The sequence below is a fragment of the Danio aesculapii genome, chromosome 1 (genome assembly GCF_903798145.1).
Source record: "Danio aesculapii chromosome 1, fDanAes4.1, whole genome shotgun sequence".
Lineage (NCBI taxonomy): Eukaryota > Metazoa > Chordata > Actinopteri > Cypriniformes > Danionidae > Danio > Danio aesculapii.
In genome coordinates, this window is record NC_079435.1 from 50,667,561 (window position 1) to 50,685,560 (window position 18,000).

Genomic DNA, 18,000 nt, shown 5'->3' on the forward strand with positions numbered 1-18,000 from the left:
GAACTGCTTCAGCGGTGTGGGTTTGCACTCAAGAGGGATCTGGGCCAGGTGTGTGAGTGAAGTTCATGATGGCATTTGTAGTTCATTAAAGTGGCAGATTTGAAGTTCTTTAGCGATCTGCCCAGCCTGGATCGCTGCTTATCGTGATAGATAGATAGATAGATAGATAGATAGATAGATAGATAGATAGATAGATAGATAGATAGATAGATAGATAGATAGATAGATAGATAGATAGATAGATAGATAGATAGATAGATAGATAGATAGATAGATAGATAGATAGATAGATAGATAGATAGATAGATAGATACAATTAATCAAATTTTAGACAATAAAAAATGATATATAATTTTATGTGTATATATTGTGTTTTCAATTATATATGTTCAATCTTATATGTCTATGTTCCTCTTTCTCTATCCTATTATAAGCAGCAACTAAATTATCTGAGTTTTCTGTTTTTGCATTCCAAGATATAAAGAAAGCCGCCAAGGTTTGCAATTATATGAGCAAGATGAAGCTTTCCTTTAAGAACATAATAATTATAAAAGCATTTGCATTTGCCAGTTCTGTTTGTCTTCCTGTCATCACATTCGTTTTCAGCTGCAAACCATGAGTGGCATTTCAGAGCTAAATGTGTTAACACACACGGTTCAATCAACAACAAATGCAGAGAAATGAATCACAGTAATGGTCTGTTCTTTAAAACAAGCCACGTTTATGCAATAAATGCAAATAGATTTACCGTTTTTTTGGGGGTTTTTTAATTTAAATTTTGAGTACTTGTTGGGATTTATATAAATGACAGATGTCTAATTTGTGACACAATTGTTATTCTGGTTCAATTTAATGATTTTTTTTTTACAACAAATTGTGAAAAATGTTTGTAAATTATTACACCACAGGGGAGAAATTTGGTTTCACAGTTTTTCTCAATTGCTTTGGAAAAATCTCTGAACAATTAGCTTATTGTTCACATCAGATTGCCTTTTCTTATTGATTTAAGCAAATTGTAAATGCTTTGGCACGTGTGCAAACACTAAGTCCAATTGTCTGTGGTTTGGACAAAATCTAATTGCATATAGTTTGTTGAACAAAACTTATGAGTCGATTCTCATTTACAGTTTTTTCCAACTGCTTACACACATTTTCAACACAGCGTCACCTTTTTTCTAAACTCTGCACACAATTCTCAAACTGTAGTTCTAAATTAAAAACCCTTTGCTCATTCATAGGCATATATCTGTTACAAGACAATGTTCTTCAGTGAAGGTAATCTGCTGAGAGGAGTAACAGGTACACTGTAAACATCAATCAAGACATGAAGAAACAGAAAATATTCATTAGGCCAAACACTACTGGTGTATACAGAAGCAAACAACAAAACCATAAACACACTATTGAAAAATGGAAAAAAAAAAGCAAAAGAACACAATTGTGTGTGGGGGGTCTCGGTGTGAAAAGCATCCATTCCCTGCAGAACTGTTATGCGGGCATAGGGTTGGCTATCATACACTTTCCAGCACATACTACTGTATGATATGGTAAAGTAATACCAGAAAAAGCAATGCTTTCACAATTATGTGACTGTGATAAGAAATGTGATATTTATTTAATAAACAATTCAGTAAGAGTTTAATATTTTGTGAGTAGGATTTTAGACACAATATTATCTGTATGACAGCAAAAATAATTCAGGTACAGCTGTAGCAGAACATAGTGTGTCTAAAACACTGCAATGTTTGATTCCTGCATTAATCTGGTCTTGATTGAATCCAGTCAGCCAGTGATTCAGTGAGCTTTTCAAATAGATCTCATTTGTTTGTCTAAATAGTCAGTATTGCAGACCTTATAAATGACAAACCTGCATGTCTGCAAAATGTTTTATGTGTGGTTGAAGTCAAAATTATTAGCCATCCTGTGAATTTTCTTTTCTTCCCAAATTAATTTTAACAGAGCAAGGAATTTTTAACAGTATTTCCGATAATATTTTTTGTTCTGGAGAAAGTCTTTTTAAAAACATTTTAAGGTCAATATTATTTTTCTTTTTTTTTTTTTTATTGTTTACAGGACAAACCATCATTATAAAATGATTTGCCGAATTACCCTAACCTGCCTAGTTAACCTAGTTAAGTCTTTAAATGTCACTTTAAGCTGAAAACTAGTATCTTTAAAAATATCTAGTCAAATATCATGTACTGCCATCATGGCAAACATAAAAGAAATCAGTTATTAGAAATGAGTTATCAAAGCTGTTACGTTTTGAAAAAAATCTTCTTTCCGTTAAAAATAAATTGGGGGGAAATATATACAGGAGGGCTAATAATTCTGACTTTAACTGTATATAGTGACTATAATGATATGGTATGGTATAGTATAGTCCAGAATTACAATAAAAACATGGATGTGCATTTATATATTTAGCATATTCTGCAGTTTGAATATATTTTAAAACATTAATTATGTGTTAGTGTTAGTTAGTAAGTGAAATCATCCTGAGATCCAACTCCAGTTTTTTTTTTCTTGTCCCTTTGGATCTATATTATACAGGTGTTCCTTTAGACCATCCAATCAACTAGTAGTCATCCACACCACCCACCAACGATTGGATTATGAAAATATGCAGCTTTACCCATCTGTAGGACAGATAAAAGATTACTCATTCTTGTCAGAATGAATAATGCTCCATTTCTCCCAGTTAATTGGTCCTTCTGCGTATGGTTGCCATTATGCATGAGCATTTGCAAATCCTTTAAAATCCATTTACAAATCTCTCTCTGCCTTTTTTTTTCTTCCAGTTTGTGGCACAGCCAAACTGCCAGCAGCTCTTGGCCACACTGTGGTATGACGGTTTTCCTGGCTGGCGGCGCCGTCATTGGGCAGTCAAGCTGGTCATGTGCTTCATTATCGGCCTGCTCTTCCCAGTCTTCTCGCTGGTTTACCTGCTGGCTCCCAAGAGCACGCTGGGGCTCTTCATCAAAAAACCCTTCATCAAGTTTATCTGCCACACAGCCTCCTACCTCACCTTCCTCTTCCTCCTCCTCCTGGCCTCACAGCACATCGCACGCACCAACCTACACATGCAGGGCCCTCCGCCCACCGTGGTGGAGTGGATGATTCTACCTTGGGTGCTGGGTGAGTCTGATTGTGTACAGTTTTGGGCAGTGGTGATATTTAGGAGTCAACATTTGAAGTGGATCATCACCTTTCCTCAAAGATGTTTTGAAATGATTGAACAACACCCATTTTTGTACTAGAACAATTTTGAAAACCATTCACTTTGAATGTTGACTACTGTAGTTAATGTCAACATGACAGAAATTAAGATTGTCCTTTTTCCCTTATCATGACATATATCCAATTAAAACAGTTTCAGAAATGAGAATAGAAGGTAGAGCAGTGCAGGATTTCATTCATTGGAATCGATTGGAGTTTGAAGATGGGCATTGCTAACAAAATGGTGGAAGATTTGAATGACAGTTTACACTTAGTTTTGGAGGATTTTACTGTCCAGTGAAATCACCGTTGTCACTCTCTGGTGCAGAATGTTTTCAGATGCCCGATGATGACGATGATGAGAAGGAGGAGCTACATTTTACAAGTGGAACTGTATCATATTCATAACCACTGCCTCTCTCAACTGATAGCCCTGCCCTAAAGAACTGATAGTCCCACCTTAAAGGACTGATAGCCCTGCCCTAAAGGACTGATTGTCCCACCTTAAAGGACTGATAGTCCCACCTTAAAGGACTGATAGCCCTGCCCTAAAGGACTGATTGTCCCACCTTAAAGGACTGATAGCCCTGCCCTAAAGGACTGATTGTCCCACCTTAAAGGACTGATAGCCCTGCCCTAAAGGACTGATTGTCCCACCTTAAAGGACTGATAGTCCCACCTTAAAGGACTGATAGTCCTGCCTTAAAGGACTGATAGCCCTGCCCTAAAGGACTGAGAGCCCCGCCCTAAAGGACTGATAGTCCCACCATAAAGGACTGATAGCCCCGGCTTAAAGGACTTAAGCACTAATAACCCCACCTTAAAGTAGGGTTGGGCGATATGGCAAAAATGCAATCTCGATAATTATTTTCCATATTGAACAATAACAATATATTTTAATATAAGTTGTTAACGCTTCCAGATTTAAAAGAGTACCCTTACAATGACTGAAGCCAAAAAAATTAGAGGGTCCATTAAATGACATAACATATTTTCGGGCGATAAATTTTCGGTGGCAGAAATTTCGATACATCTCTAATATGATGATGAGACTTTGTCACAACACTGTTACATGCAGCGAAATTGGACCCCTCCGACCATACACAAACATCACACATTTTAGAGGAAGACAGGTCAGTCGAGAAGTAGCACAGAAAAATGGAAAATAAGATACATAGGGGAAAAAAGGTGGTAAAAAAATGCCTCTCCCAGACTGTCCTTATAGTAGTGCAATATCAACACACTTTTGTATTCCCATTGTTGCACATTTCTTCTGTGTGATTGGCTCTTAGATCAATATAGAGTAAAAAAGTCCAGAGCTTATTATTGTTATCGACCCGGACCTATCATTTCGAGGGTTGTGGTATTTTGATTAAAGATTACGATGGCAAATTAATTTTTATGAAGTAATGAAGTGTATAGATGCAATGTGTATAAATTGCACTACTATATACAGTATACAGTGTATACAGAAATAACAGAAATAACAAAAGGACATTTTGATTTTCTTTAAACCGGAAGTGAAGACAAGTGATTTGGAGGAGGGCAGGGAAGGTTATGGTTTTTGATTAAAGATTATGAGAGCAAATTAATTTATATAAAATAAAAGAAAATTCCCCTTAACCAATATGTTTTGCATCCCAAGTTAATATCCGTGTATGTTTGTTGCTTCTCCTAGGCTTTATATGGGCTGAGATTAAAGAGATGTGGGATGGAGGTTTTAATGAGTACGTCCATGACTGGTGGAACCTGATGGACTTTGCTATGAATTCTCTCTATTTGGCCACCATTTCTCTAAAGATCGTGGCTTATGTCAAGGTGAGCAGTTCAGTCCTCTTCACTCACACTGAAGTGCACACACACTTACACACACACACAAGCAAACATGCAGATAAATAAACACACACAGTGAAACTTTTCTCTGGCTTATTCCCTGCTTTATCAGCAGTCGCCACAGTGGACTGCCAATTACTCTGGCATATCTTTTACCAGCGGATGCCATTCCAGCCTCAACCCAGCACTAAGAGTACAACCCTTAGTGCTGGAAAAATCACACACACTCTGCCATTCACACATTACTGCCAATTTAGTTTATCCAATTCACCTATATTTCAATGTTTTTAGACTGTGAAGGAAACTGGAGCACCCGTAGGAAACACACACAAACACAGGGAGAACATACAAACTCCACACAGAAAGGCCTCCTGGTCCAGCACATTTTTTTTTGTGTTTCAAAAGACTCTGTTAAGTATGATTTTTAAGTACTGGGAGGTGGGGTGGTGGCGCAGTGGGTAGTGCTGTCACCTCACAGCAAGAAAGTTGCTGGTTCGAGCCTCGGCTGGGGTCAGTTTGCATTTCTGTGTGGAGTTTGCATGTTCTCCCTGTGTTGGTGTGGGATTTTCTCCGGTTTCCCCCACAAGTCCAAAGACATGCGCTATAGGTGAATTGGGTAAACTAAATTGTCCGTAGTGTATGTGTTTGAATGGGAGTGTATGGGTGTTTTTCAGTGATAGGTTGCAGCTTGAAGGGCATCGGCTGCGTAAAACATATGCTGGATAAGTTGGCGGTTCATTCTGCTGTGGTGACCCCAGATTAATAAAGGGACTAAGCCGGAAAGAAAATGAATGAATTGCGAAGAGTAGCACACAGGGTATGTCCTTATAAACTACCTCAAACTAACATACCTACAAGACACAAAAAGTACACACACACACACACACACACACACACACACACACACACACACACAGACATGCACACACACACACACACACACACACACACACACACACACACACACACACACACATGCACACTCACTCATATACACTCCAGCTCAGACAAACAAGCATGTAAACACACATATAGTACACACACATACAAATACACACGCAGACAGAGACATGCTCCAGACTTCATGACCATCTGCAGCTGTCTTAGTCACCCTGCATGGACAGGGTTTCAGCCCACACTAGTACCTTAAATTGTGTGTGTATACTGTATGTGTGTGTGTGTGTGTGTGTGTGCATATTCATGTGTGATAAGATAAATGGTCATATCACATGCCATATAATTTATGCTCTGTATTGTGTTTGGACATGCGTATAAAGGCTAAAAATGTTTCTGTCCGCATGTATTATTAGTTCTTACTAGGGCAGTTGAATTGAATAAATTTTTTGTTTCGATTTTGGCACAGTACTTATAGATAATGTAATTACTGTACTGCATTCTGTTACTTTCTATTTTCTGTATAGTTTTTTATTGGATGGCTGAATTTGTTGTTTGAGGAATTGTTTTACAGCTAAATTATCCTGGGGCTTTACAATCTGTAAAAAAATTCAAATGGATTCAAATTATTATTAAATATGATTGTTTAATTGTTTAAGGTAAACACATTAGAATAAAAGAAATAGTCAAATTAAACAGTGGCTCAGTGGGTAGCGCTGTCGCCTCACAGCAAGAAGGTCACTGGTTCGAGTCCCGACTGGGTCAGTAGGCATTTCTGTGTGGAGTTTGCATGTTCTGCCTGTGTTCTTTTGGGTTTCCTCAGGGTGCTCTGGTTTCCTCCACAGTCCAAAGACATGCGCTACAGGGGAATTGAATAAGCTAAACTGGCCGTAGTGTATGTGTGGGAATGAGTGTGTATGGGTGTTTCCCAGTACTGGGTTGCAACTGGAATGGCATCCGCTGTGTAAAACAAATGCTGGATAAGTTGGCAGTTCAGTCTGCTTTGGAGACCCCTGATGAATGAAGGAACTAAGCCGAAAAGAAAATAAAAGAATAAATAATACATTGTTAAAATAATAATACAATTATTAATATAAAACATAATATAAATATTCCAAAATTATATTTAAAATTTTTTAAATATGCTTAAAAATATAAATGTTTTAGATTCATTTTTACAGTATAAATTTTGTATCTTTTACATTTGAGAATGAGGTCCCTTACACAAGTTTATCTGGGGGTCCGTTACATTTAAAAGATTGAAAACCTCTCCATTAGCCTATTATGATGTAGTGTTGATATCATAGCAACCTCATTAGTAAAATTACCAGCAATATATTTAATATATCATGCTGTCATGGAAGAAATCTTCATACACTACCTGACAAAAGTCTTGTTGTTGATCTCAGTTGTAAGAGCAACAAATAATACCTTGACTTCTAGTTGATCATTTGGATCAAAGTGACAGAAGGTACTGTAGATTTCTCAGATGAATATATCTGAATATATCTGAAAATCTGTTGAACTGCATCCCAATCATCACAAATACTACAGAAGACCTATTGGAGCCCGCATGGACCCAAGATTCTCACAGAAATCAGTCAAACTTGGTGATGAAAAAAATCATGTTTTGGGGTTACATTCAGTATGGGGGTGTTCGAGGGATCTGCAGAGTGGATGTAAACATCAACAGCCTGAGATATCAAGACATTTGTGCTGCCCATTACGTTACAAACCACAGGAGAGGGCAAACTCTTCAGCAGGATAGCGGTGCTCCTCATATTTCAGCCTCCACATCAAAGTTCCTGAAACCAAGGTCAAGGTGTCCCAGGATTGGCCAACTCAGTCACCAGACAAGAACAATATTGAGCATGTCTGGGGTAAGATGGAGGAGGCATTGAAGATGAATCCAAAGAATCTTGATGATCTCTGGGAGTCCTGCAAGAACGCTTTCTTTGTCATTCCAGATGACTTTATTAATATGTTATTTGAGTCATTGCAGAGATGTATGGATGCAGTCCTCCAAGCTCATGAGAGTCATACACAATATTAATTCTTTTTCACATTGCACCATGACTATTCTATACTCTATATTATTTCTGTTAAGTGACAAGACTTTTGTCTAAGCAAAGTCAGACCTTACTGTCCTAATTAAATAATTAAAAATCAAGGCATGATCATATTTTATTTTGCTAAGCATAATCTAGAGGCCTTTGCCTTTCATATAAGCCACTTTTGATACCAAAAGATCAACTAGAAGTCAACTTATTATTTGTTGTTCCTAGAACTTGCATAGGCGACAAGACTCTTGTCAGGTAGTGTATATACTCTGTCACTTGACAAAAACACACACTCAGATGCTCCCAAATATCCAAATGTGAAACATGTTTTGCACATTCTTTCTTTTTTCATGTTAACTGCAATAAACAAGTATGAAGCAGTTTCAGATTGATAAAAAACTGACATACATTGTGGAAAGTATGATACTTGTAATATGTTTTGCTCATATTGCGCTCTCATAACAATTGAAATAATAAATTTTCAAATAATTATGATTTTATAGTTCTATTTAATAGTACGATTTCAAAACATGAGAATAGACTATGAATGTATTAGTCAGTTAATATTGTGGTCTTATAGTCCCAGTAGAGAGCAGAATTTAAAGGAAGAAGAGCTCAGCCATGCCTGGCACTAAAAAAGCCAGCCTTATTTCTCTGCCCACTGAAACATGGAATTGAGAGATGGTGTTGAGGGGAGAAGCGTCTCGTTCCACCCTCAACTGAAGTTATGCAAGGAAAAAAATGTCAAAGAGAAAGCCTGTTAGACCTTTGACTCAACTGTCTGGAAAAAAGACAGAAGCGTATCCTGTACAAAAACTAATGGAAGAATTTCTCAAGCTGGAGATTAGATTTTCTTAATGAAGCCATTTGTAGGGTTGAATTCACCGAATCTGCAGATAATGTTGTGTTTTGCGACTGTTATTTGTATTGTTACAGCACCTGATTCACTCAAGGAATTATGCAAATCAGGTAATGCTGCAAACACGCCCACCAAATTACTGCTGATTGCAATTTGCGTTGCAATTTTCACCACTGCAATCCGAATCTGCTCTTTAAAATGCCAAATGTGCTCGACTACACAGCATGTCTAGATCTACAGTATGAGCGTCATCATACTACTTCATCTTTTGATCATCATTTGATGAATTGCGGCTGCCATGATCACTGGAAACTGTACACAGACATCCCTTTCCAACACAATTACCGCCAGCGTTCGTAGGCGGTAATAGTGCAACGTTAACTGCATCAGGCAAAATAAGCCAATCCATTCACGTTCATGAATCCAATCCATTGAGCTTCGTTTGCATAAAAAAAGAAGAGTCATTTACTCAGGAACAAATGACAGTGACTTGGCGATGGATTTTAAAATGCATGATGCAGTGCTATACCAGTGCATTTACTGTAGCAGCAGGTTGTGTTGGACCGTGGGTGTTGCGGTATGTGAATAAGGCTAAAAATGGACTCTAATAAATATGCAAACACTTGACCAACCATCTGCAAGCAATGCCCCATTGTGCATGCAGTACACTATCATTCAGAAGTCACTAAATGTTGAGAATGGAATAAATCGCATTTTAAAACTGATTGAAATACACTCAAACATGATATTTGCTGGTTGTTCAATCTGTTTATTTAAAATGAGCTGAATTAACACAATTCTTGAGCTTTTTTTGAGACAACTTAACTGTTTAATGTTCGATCCACTTAAATTTGCAAAAACAATTAGGTTAACTTAATCGATTTGTGTTGGGGGAACTTGAAGGAATTGTGTGGAACCCAGCACTTTTACAGTGTATAAACAGATATTTTAACTTGTACATATGGTTGAGCAATAATGAAATAAACACAGCTTTGGTGACTGCAAACCTTTGAACAGTGCTGCATTTGTATTCTTGCAGTATTCTTGCAATGTTCTTGCATATTTATCTAATTGCATTTTCAACCTGCAGGGTGTTGTTGTCGGTGCAATAATGCGGCACAATGTAGTGATCTGAGTTCTGAAACTAAATCATGCAAGGATTACTAGGGCTGTATGGTAGGTAACACTTTATTTTGATGGTCCATTTGAGTATTAGTACTGTCTGCTTAATATCTGTTGATACTGCTGCTAAATAGACATTTAACTGACTATAAGAGACTTTGCAAGTACGTCAACTTACACTAACCCTAACCTAACAGTCTACTTATAATCTAATGAACATTAGTTGGCATGTAGTTGCAATGTAACTTAAATTCAACAAATGGACCATCAAAATAAAGTGTGACCTATTGGGATGTAAAAATATGTAAAAATCTTATTAATTACACAATGTACCAATTTGTGTATCTAAATGATTACATATTAATTCTGGATACATGTTAAATTACCCATGAAGAAAAATTGTAGCTGTGTTAAATGTGAAAAGCATGACAGATGTTGCAAAAAAGTAGCTTTAGAAATAAATAATTTATTGAATTCAACATACACTGAAAAAATTGATTCATTGGATTTACATTTTTTTTTTAAAGCTGCAGTATGTAAGTTTGACATCCAGTGGTTGAACTAGGTATTGCACTCCTGGATCAAAACACATTTTCACTCGGCTCCTCCTCTGACGGTTTTGCGCAAGTGCAGGTTACCAGATTGACGTGAATGTGCCTGATATCAAGCCTAAAGGCTGATTTGAACTGTTTTTGAAATATTTTTTCATACTAAAAGGAGTTTTTGTTCTAACCAACACCTGAAAGTTATATTTTAGAAAAGGCTTCAACAGGAACAACAGGATAAACTATGATCACTTTAGGTACACTTCATGTGCTTTATTCTGTGTTAAATGCTAATAATGTGAATTTGAATGCTATTTTACATGACATTTATTGCCATACTTTTGAAAGCAGTAGCAGATGGTTCACCTCAGATCTTGAAAATAAAATAAACCGTTTGAAACTGAACTTTAGAACTGTGACTCAGTGCAAGCCAACAAATAATGCTGAATTAAACAAACAAATTAGGTTAAACATTACTAAATTGAATTTGTTTGCTACCAGTTATCTTTAAAAAAAAAATGTAAATCCAATAAATCATTTGTTCAGTGTATAATTCTTTATGAATATCTGTAATGTTTTGCAAAAGAAAAAAATTGATATGACACTAAGGTGAGTATTTAATTCTAAAATGCTCATTTATGAGTAACTATCCTTTTTTACTGATATAGAATGAGCAATTGATTCACTTGATTCATTCAAAACATAGATTCATTCACACTCACTGCCGTGCAATAATCAGAAACACACAACAGTTCTGGATTTATAGTTTGTATTTTTATTGGCAAAACTGACCAGGGGTCCGTTCTTCGTACGTGGATTACTCAATTAACTGGATTTGGTTATTGACGATTTGACACGATTCAGGATCGTTTCGTTCTTCAAAACTCATCTGAGAGTTGTTGTCATAGCAACAGGTCTGGTAGCTCAAAACTGCTTGTTTAAAAACCTGAAGTTTAACAATATATATTAACAAAACTTATGCAAGCTGCACTCCGAAATAAAAGTACAAAAACCGTCACCTGGTGGTTCAAAGAGAAAATTAATTGATATGGACTTTTTAGATACAAACGCATACAATCGCATTTGTACTTGTGTATGATAAAAGACATCCACAATATTCGACTTTTTTTTAAGGAATAATACATTTATGCAGTCATGAACATGTTTTGACAGTTAATATGATGGTGATTTGACGTTTCACAAAAGTTGCAGACACCTTTACCAACATCAAAATGCTTTTGTGATGCAAAATTTATTTAAACAAGTTATTCTTTACACCGATTAAGAAACTGGCTACTATACTACTATGGCTACTATGATAGAGAACATCTGCTCTAACTGTAAAACTAAATAAATTGCTAAATGACACATGAGAGTGTAAAGCCTGCAGCCCACAACAAAGTTGAAAAGTTATTGCATATCATATTTAACAAACTGTTTTCTACGAATTTGATGTAATTTTGCTCATATTGATAATTGAATAATAATCAGATGATGTCATTACGCTGCTGTGCCGTCAGCCAATCATTGCATGGTTGATCATGATTTCGGGCATCGATAGATCTGTCCTTTACACCATGCGCAGTGATCTCAGATCAGTTCATCCTGACATTTTAATCTGATTCACAAACTTGTTTGAAGAACCAAATTAGCCAGAGATCAATTATCAAGATTAAAAGATCCAGGATCTGTCAAATCATCTTAGATCATTTAAGCGAGGTACAAAGAACAGACCCCAGGGCAGTGTCTACAATATAACCCAAAAATATTTATTTAAATTTAACATACTGTAGAATTCTTTGTAAATGTCTTTGCAATATCTTTGTATTGCAAAAGAAAGAAATGCTCATTTATGAGTAACTGTCCTGTTTGCTGGTATAGAATGAGCAACTGAATCATTGGTTCACTTGATTCATTAAAAATATAGATTCATTCACAGTCAATGTGGCACATTAATCAGAAACACACAACAGTTCTGGATTTATAGCTTGTATTTTCATTGGCAAAACTGACAAGGCCAGTGTCTAAAATATAAGACAATTTATTTATTTATTTCAACAGAATTATTTGTTAAAATCTGTAATATTTTGCAAAAGAAATAGATACAAATGACATGAAGGTTAGTATATAATTGTAGAATGCTCATTTATGAGTAACTATCCTTTTTTACTGATATAAAAATGAGCAATTGATTCACTTGATTCATTTAAAATGTAGATTCATTCACAGTCACCGCTACACATTGATCATAAACACAGCAGTTTTGGATTTATAGCTTGTATTGTCATTGGCAAAACTATCAAGGGCAGCATCTAAAATATAACACTAAATTATTTATTTAATTCAACAGAATTCTTTGTGTATATCTGTAATGTTTTTGAAAAGAAAGAAATTCAAATGATGTAAAGGTGAGTATATAATTGTAGAATGCTCATTTATGAGTAACTATCCTTTTTTACTGACATAGAATGAGCAATTGATTCACTTGATTCATTCAAAATGTAGATTCATTCACACTCACCGCTGCACTTTGATCATAAACACAACAGTTCTGGATTTATAGCTGTACATTCATTGGAAAAACTGACAAGGCCAATATCTAAAATAAAAGACTATTTATTCATTTCAACATAGAATTCTTTGTGAATATCTGTAATGTTTTGCCAACGAAAGAAATTCAAATGACATGAAGGTGGGTATATAATTCTAAAATGCTCATTTATGAGTAACTATCCTTTTTTACTGATATAGAATGAACAATAGATTCACTTGATTCATTCAAAATGTAGATTCATTCACACTCACCGCTGCACATTGATCAGAAACGCAACAGTTCTGGGTTTATAACTTGTATTGTCATTGGCAAAGCCGACAAGGGCAGTGTCTAAAATATTACACAAAATTAACAAATGATTTACTGAATGTTTTCGTGTGTGTGTGCTCTCCAGTATAACAGTTCTCGTCCGCGAGAGGAATGGGAGATGTGGCATCCGACGTTGATCGCCGAAGCTTTGTTTGCCATCGCCAACATCTTCAGCTCCCTTCGGCTCATCTCTCTGTTCACGGCTAACTCTCACCTGGGCCCGCTGCAGATCTCTCTAGGCCGCATGCTGCTGGACATCCTAAAGTTCCTCTTCATCTACTGTTTAGTGCTGCTGGCCTTTGCCAACGGACTCAACCAGCTTTACTTTTACTACGAGACCGAGGCGGCAGATGAGCCCAACCACTGCAAGGGGATACGCTGCGAGAGGCAGAACAATGCATTCTCTACGTGAGTTTATCAAAATGATCTTTCTCTTCAACAGCACTATAATGCATGTTTTATTTGACTTTCATCTGCCATGATTTGTTGAGTCCTTTAGTGTTACTAAGTTTCGATAGAGACATAAGTGAATTAAGTTGTGTCTTAAATGATGCATTATACACTGCAGACATAAAAGTCTTTGTCATTCATCACCTGCTTTGAAGCCGCAATCCTGTCCTATGCTATTAAAACTGCAATAGTTGATAGCATGAACTGTTATAAAAAGATTTTAATTAAAGTTGTGTACGCAATGTGGGTGTCCTTATCAACGATCACCTTACATTTGACCAGCATGTTTTTTTATTGTCGCCTCAAGTTTTTTCAACTCCGTTTACTCTCCAAAATGAAACATTTTTTGCCTGAAAAGTCACGTGAGACAGTTATCCATGCGTTTATAACTTCATGCTTGGATTACTGTAATTCTCTACTGCATGGCATCTCTAAATCCCAGGTAGCTTGACTTCCAGTGGTCCAGAAATCTGCAGCCAAATTTCTGAAAATGGTTCCAAATATGAGCATGTTACTCCCATCCTACACTCCCTCCATTGGCTTCCCATCCACTTCAGGACCGAGTTTAAAAATATTCTGTTTGTGTTTAAATGTCTACACAATTTGGTACCTAAATAATCTGTCAGATATCCTGCTTCCATATAAACCAGCAAGAAAAACTTGTAATCTTAATTTATTGAAAATCTTTACTTCGAAGCTTAAACACAAGGGGAACCCAAGCTTTTTCAGTGGCGGGTCCTCGTTTATGGAATGGTCTGCATGTACAGCTCAGAATGGCCACCTCTTAACCTGTTTTTATATCTTACTCAAGCTCACGAGTTCTGTTTAGCTTTTAACTAAAATTAATCTGCTTGTTGTTAAATCTACATGATTCTTAACTTGTCTGCACTTGCTGCTTCAAGCAGTTATTGCTATTTGTACTATCCTATTCATACAATCCTCACTATCTTCACCTCGTACTGTTTTATTTTACATTTTATGCACAGCACCTTTGTCAGCCCTAGCGGTTTTGAAAGTGCTTTAGAAATTCAAAACCTAAACTTATACTCTTCATATTTTGGTTAAAACCATCAGGGTGTGTAAAGTGCACTTTTTCTTTTAGGAATTTTCAGTATGATGGTCTCAAAGAACAAACCCAAAATAAGTAACCTTGTTCATGTTTGGTTGAGCAGATGCTGTTTTCTGTGCTTCAAAAGCAAAAATAATCTTTGCATACTCTTCCAATGGATGAGGTCTTAATTAGCACACTCTTCAAGAAAAAAAAATCAAGTGAAAAAGGAACTAAGCCAAAGGAAAGTGAGAAAGTGAGTATATGTATATATGTACTGTGTACTGTATATACACTCACTGGCCACTTTATTAGGTACAACTGCTCATTAACACAAATGACTAATCAGCCAATCGCATGGCAGCAACTCGATGCATTTAGGCATGTAGAGATGGTCAAGAAGATCTGCTGCAGTTCAAACCGAGCATCAGAAATGGGAAGAAAGGTGACTTAAGTGACTTTGTACGTGGCGTGATTGTTGGTGCCAGACTGGCTGGTCTGAATATTTCTGAACAAGAAACTGAGGCTACAATTTGCACAGGCTCACCAAAATTGGACAATAGAAGATTGGAAATACATTGCCTGGTCTGATGAGTCTCGATTTCTGCTGCAACATTCAGATGGTAGGGTCAGAATTCAAACCAACTCAGACTGGTTTCTTGAACATGTACTAAAACGGCCTCCACAGTCATCAGATATCAATCCAATAGAGCAGTGTTTCCCAGCCCTGTTCCTGAAAGCACACCAACAGTAACCATTTTCAATCTCTCCCTATTCAAATACACCTGAATCAAATCATCAGAACATTAGAAGAGACTTGAATACCTGAAATTAATGTTTCAGATAAGGGAGACATCCAAAAGATGTACTGTTGGTGTGCCTTCAGGAACAGGGTTGGGAAACACTGCAATAGAGGACCTTTGGGATGTGGTGGCACGGATGATTTGCAGCAAATCTGCAGCAACTGCATGATACTATCATGTCAATATGGACCAAAATCTCTGAGGAATATTTCCAGTACCTTGTTGAATCTATGCCACGAAGGATTAAGGCAGTTCTGAAGGAAAAAGGGAGTCCAACCCAGTACTAGTTAAGAAGTACCTAATAAAGTGGCCGGTGCATGTATAAATAATATTAGGTATATGTTAAAAGGGGTTTTGATAAACCATTTAAAATAGTTAGTTTTATGAAATCTTAAAGCTTCCTCCACTTTGTTTACAGCACACATTTATTGTTCCCTGCACTGCAGCTCCAGGTCAGCCTCAGCCAATGCTGATTGGACAAAACCGATGCTGCTTTTGAATATTCATCAACACCTCTTGCGTTTTCCAGTGATTTGTTGATCAATGACGCATCGATAACCGCACGATCATCCAACACCGCACAATAATGCAGGTTCAAGACTCATCTCATGAATATTTATGAGAGCATTCGTTGAGAAAGAAGACAGATCTGTGCTGTGGCTCGGAGGAAACTGCAGCTGCTCTGTGAAATATAAACACCTGAATCATAAAAAAAAAAACCACAGCATGTTGTTGAAACGTCTGGGGATTTTTCTTGCATTTCCATCAGAATTCAGTTTTTTTTGTTGTTGTCCTAGTCGTTGCCTGCAGCTGCATATGAGCTGTATGTGGCATTACCACACCGAGATATCAAATCCCCAACCCCATATCACATGTGAAGCAGCACGAGCTCCTTCAGGCTTCCTGTGGTGTTTTTCTGAGCTTCAGTCACCAACACTCTACTTCACAGATTAAAGTCTTTGACATTGCATGTGGTTTGGGCCTTTCAAAATGACTCAATGCACAAAAAACAAACATCATTCTTCAGTATTTGTGTCAATTATTTGTAAGTTGTGGTGGATAGAAAAAGGCAAATAGGATGCAGTTGTAGCTAATGATGACTGAAATCTTTACAAAACTTTTGTGTGGAGCACGTATTGACACACACTGTCATGGTCTCATGATTTCAGTTAACAGGTCTTTATTAAGTCATTACTGTTTTGAAACATTTAGAAAATGTTATGGAGCTCCACTGGGGGATGAATATTAGTCACTAGGCACATTATATTTTTTTCTGATCAGGGATCAGTTTAACGAGTTTGTAGAAGTTAGGTGATACACTACCTGACAATGGTCTTGTCGTTGATGCCAATTGTAAGAGCAGCAAATAATAACTTGACTTCTTGTTGATCATTTGGAAAAGTGACAGAAGTTAAAATTTCTGATGAATCATTTGTTGAACTGCATCCCAATCATCACAAATACTGCAGAACACCAATTGGGAACCGCATTGACCAGAGATCCATCTTGGTAAAGTCATGGTTTGGGGCTACATTCTGTATTGGGGCATGCGAGAGATCTGCATAGTGGATGGCAATATCAACAGTCTGAGGTATCAAGACATTTTGTGCTGCCCATTACATTACAAACCACAGTAGAGGGTAAATTCTTGAGCAGTATAGCGCTCCTTATCATACTTCAGCCACCACATCAAAGCTCATGAAAGCAAAGAAGGTAAAGGTGCTCCAGGATTGGCCAGACCAGTCACCAGATATTAACATTATCGAGCATGTCTGGAGTAAGATGAAGGAGGCATTGAAGAAGAATCCAATGAATCTTGATGAACTCGGGGAGTCCTGCAAGAACGCTTTCCTTGTCATTTCAGATGACTTTATTAATAAGTTATTTGAGTTATCGCAGAGATGTATGGATGCAGTCGTCAAGCAGACAATGGAATATGGGAACCAGGAACTAAAACAGGTCAATACAAGCACAATGAAAAAATTTCAACACAATTTCTATAATATTCTATATATATATAATATAATATAATATAATATAATATAATATAATATAATATAATATAATATAATATAATATAATATAATATAATATAATATAATAATTCTCCCAGTGATGGGTTGCAGCTGGAAGGGCATCCGCTGCGTAAAACATATGCTGGATGAGTTGGTGGTCCATTCTGCTGTGGGGACCCTAGATTAATAAAAGGACTAAGCCGAAAAGAAAATGAATGAATGATTAATATAATTATTTATCAGTACCTTTGTCTATTTTTTCAGTTTGTTAACCCTATATTTGGGTAAA

General features: G+C 36.7%; 1 protein-coding gene across 1 annotated transcript in view; it reads left to right on the forward strand.

Annotated features, from left to right (window-relative positions):
- trpc5a (transient receptor potential cation channel, subfamily C, member 5a) overlaps window positions 1–18,000 on the forward strand; it is a 134,392-nt gene that overhangs the window by 98,741 nt on the left and 17,651 nt on the right. The window contains exons 4-6 of the mRNA XM_056462107.1: window positions 2,802–3,138; window positions 4,898–5,037; window positions 13,481–13,803. Of these exons, the coding sequence (XP_056318082.1) occupies window positions 2,802–3,138; window positions 4,898–5,037; window positions 13,481–13,803 (800 nt within the window). The remainder of the gene's footprint in view (window positions 1–2,801; window positions 3,139–4,897; window positions 5,038–13,480; window positions 13,804–18,000) is intronic.